Below are 2,574 nucleotides of genomic sequence, written 5' to 3' on the forward strand. Positions count from 1 at the left end.
CATGTTTACGTAACAGCCTGTGACAGTACTAGGTTTTAAAATTAGAGGATCCAGAAAATCAAAAAAATGTTCCCTTAATTGAGTTTAATTAATTTGTCTTTTTTTTATTTTAACCTGTGTTACTGTGTAGATCTAATTATCAAATAATAAAAATTGCGATTTACATTAACTTGATTATGATATCAAATTCTTAGGCTTATTATCAAAATAAAATTACGAGAGATCGTAAACATTTTATATTTTACATATTGTTAATTTGAAAATTGTAGTTTTAGGAAGTTCTTTGGGCTCAGTAAGTCGCTGACAAAACTACTGATTGAAGATTTGGCTCCCTATGAAACACCAGCAGATCGGAATACAAAAATTCCACTTGCATTGAAAGTTTTAGTGGCTCTGAATTTTTATTGCTCTGGTAGTTACCAAAAACGTCTTGGACAGGATTTTCTGACATGCCTAAGCCAAGCTTCGGTGAGCAGGATTATTACGCAAATCAGCCGGCTAATTGCTGAGAAGCTGCTAAACAAATATGTAACATTTCCTACAACAATGGCTGAGGTAGAACGAGTGAAGACACGGTAAATTATTGAAAATATGCTTGCTAAAAGTTCAAGTAAATCTGGTGTTCTGAAGCTATTTAAGAGTTTAATATTGATACAAAGAATCTGAATCTAAAATTTAATCTACTCTTTAAATTTACTCTATTTCACGTTCAAACATTAGATACATTAGATAACGGCAGATTATCATTAAACTTCGTTTCAACATTAAGCTGTAAAATTGCGGGAAAATATTCATAGACATTTTTTTAGATTTGACACGAGTTTTAATAAGCTCATTCTGATTTCAAAATGAATATATAAATACAAATTTATATTTTTGAAAATTTAGATTTCAGGAAAAATACGGAATTCGGGGAGTAATTGGCGTTGTGGATGGAACCCATATACGACTGTCTGGGTTAAACCATCTTACTGCACATTCCTTCCTGGGTAGAAAAAGATATCACTCCCTTAATGTGATGATGGTATGCAATGTATCAAGTTATTTCCTTACATAATTCTTAAAAATGTGTTTCATTTAGGTGTGTGATGCCGATTGTTTTATCACATCAGTAAATGCCAACTTTCCAGGGTCTGTACATGACTCTCATATATGGAGGATGAGTACACTGAGTACTTACCTTGAGAGGAAATATAATAGTTTTGAAAGTGAAACATTTTTGTTAGGTAAGTATTCATTAAACTTTAAGTGCGTTCCTTAGCATTGCCGCTCAGAATGTATAACAGTTTAAATTATTTCACTTCGGAGTGTATCACATTTCTTGGTTTTTCGCAATTCTGTTTAATAGTTTGTGTTAAAAAAGCAATCCAGTAACCCAATAGTTAAAGTAAGACAGATAGACTCTAATTCCGTAATATATGAATTGCAATTGATATATATTGAATTGCCAATTGCAATTGACGACAGAGGTAATCGCAACCGGCGATATCCTAAATACTTTGAAAATCAACACGTAGACATTTTCATATAATGGGGTCCCAGTTGTTCAGTTAACATAGTGAAAAATAAAACTGTAATACATAAGGAAGATGTTTCAAATTTTAATAAACGACATTCAGAGCTGCGATGTACCAATTTATAAGTCTTTTTTTTTTTAATAAAATTACCACATTAATATCTATTTTTTCTAGGGGATAAAGCTTACGGCCTTACACCTTTTTTGCTTACACCTCTCAAAGGTACTTTGAATCGGCAAGAAAGGGCCTACAACAAATGGCACACAAAAGTTCGGCTATCAATATAACGGACTTTTGGCATCTTGAAGAACCGTTTTAGATGCCTTAATGGCAAGGAGCGGGCTTTAAGATATAACCCACAAAAAGCCAGTTATATTGTGGTAGCCTGTTGTGTTCTTCATAATTTGTGTATAATTGCTGAACTACCACGAGAGAATGAAAATGAAAATGACTGTGAAATTCGAGATATCTCAAATAATGAGAGAACTGTGGATTTGATTAATGCAGGACGAATAGTGCAACGCAGAATTATTAATATGATGAATCCTGTCCCATAATCTTACATTTCTTTTGAAAATAAATGTTCTGAAAAATATTTTTGTATTTCTCCATTTATTATTGGTGTTTCTCATTCTTTTAGCTGAGTGAATTCTCAAAATTACTTTTATCCGAACAGTAAAATTCATTTTTTTAATTCATTGGAAGTAAATCACTGGAATATATATCTGTAAAATCTTTAACTATTTCTTTTAAAACTTTGTACATTTAGTTCTGATTAAAAGTAAAGTGAAAATGTACATCTCCTCGCTGTTTAAATTTTAAATTTTCAATGCGATTCCTCAATTCTTGATTTTCTTTTTCCAAGATCTCACAACGCTCTTTGTATCCCTATGAATATTAATGAAAAATTTACAGTTTCTCATATACCGTATCTGAAGGGAAAATAGACTGGTAGAAGTATCGGATCACTTTTCCTCCTTTGTACACAACTTTGATTGCAAGAAACGAAGTCTATCTTGCCCTCAGTTACTATAAAGCGTGTCCCGGATTTAAATGA

The 2,574-nt window shown here is 32.0% G+C and overlaps 1 protein-coding gene across 1 annotated transcript; it reads left to right on the forward strand.

Annotated features, from left to right (window-relative positions):
• Positions 1-255: 255 nt before the first annotated feature.
• Positions 256-2,241, forward strand: LOC129809226 (putative nuclease HARBI1; the record flags this gene model as incomplete). Its single annotated transcript, XM_055859041.1, has 4 exons — positions 256-575; positions 889-1,024; positions 1,082-1,248; positions 1,810-2,241. Coding segments are annotated over 4 exons (888 nt in total), but the record flags the coding sequence as incomplete, so codon positions are not given.
• Between the last annotated feature and the right edge of the window lie 333 nt (positions 2,242-2,574).

Source organism: Phlebotomus papatasi, unplaced genomic scaffold (genome assembly GCF_024763615.1).
Source record: "Phlebotomus papatasi isolate M1 unplaced genomic scaffold, Ppap_2.1 HiC_scaffold_506, whole genome shotgun sequence".
NCBI classification, from domain to species: Eukaryota; Metazoa; Arthropoda; class Insecta; order Diptera; family Psychodidae; genus Phlebotomus; species Phlebotomus papatasi.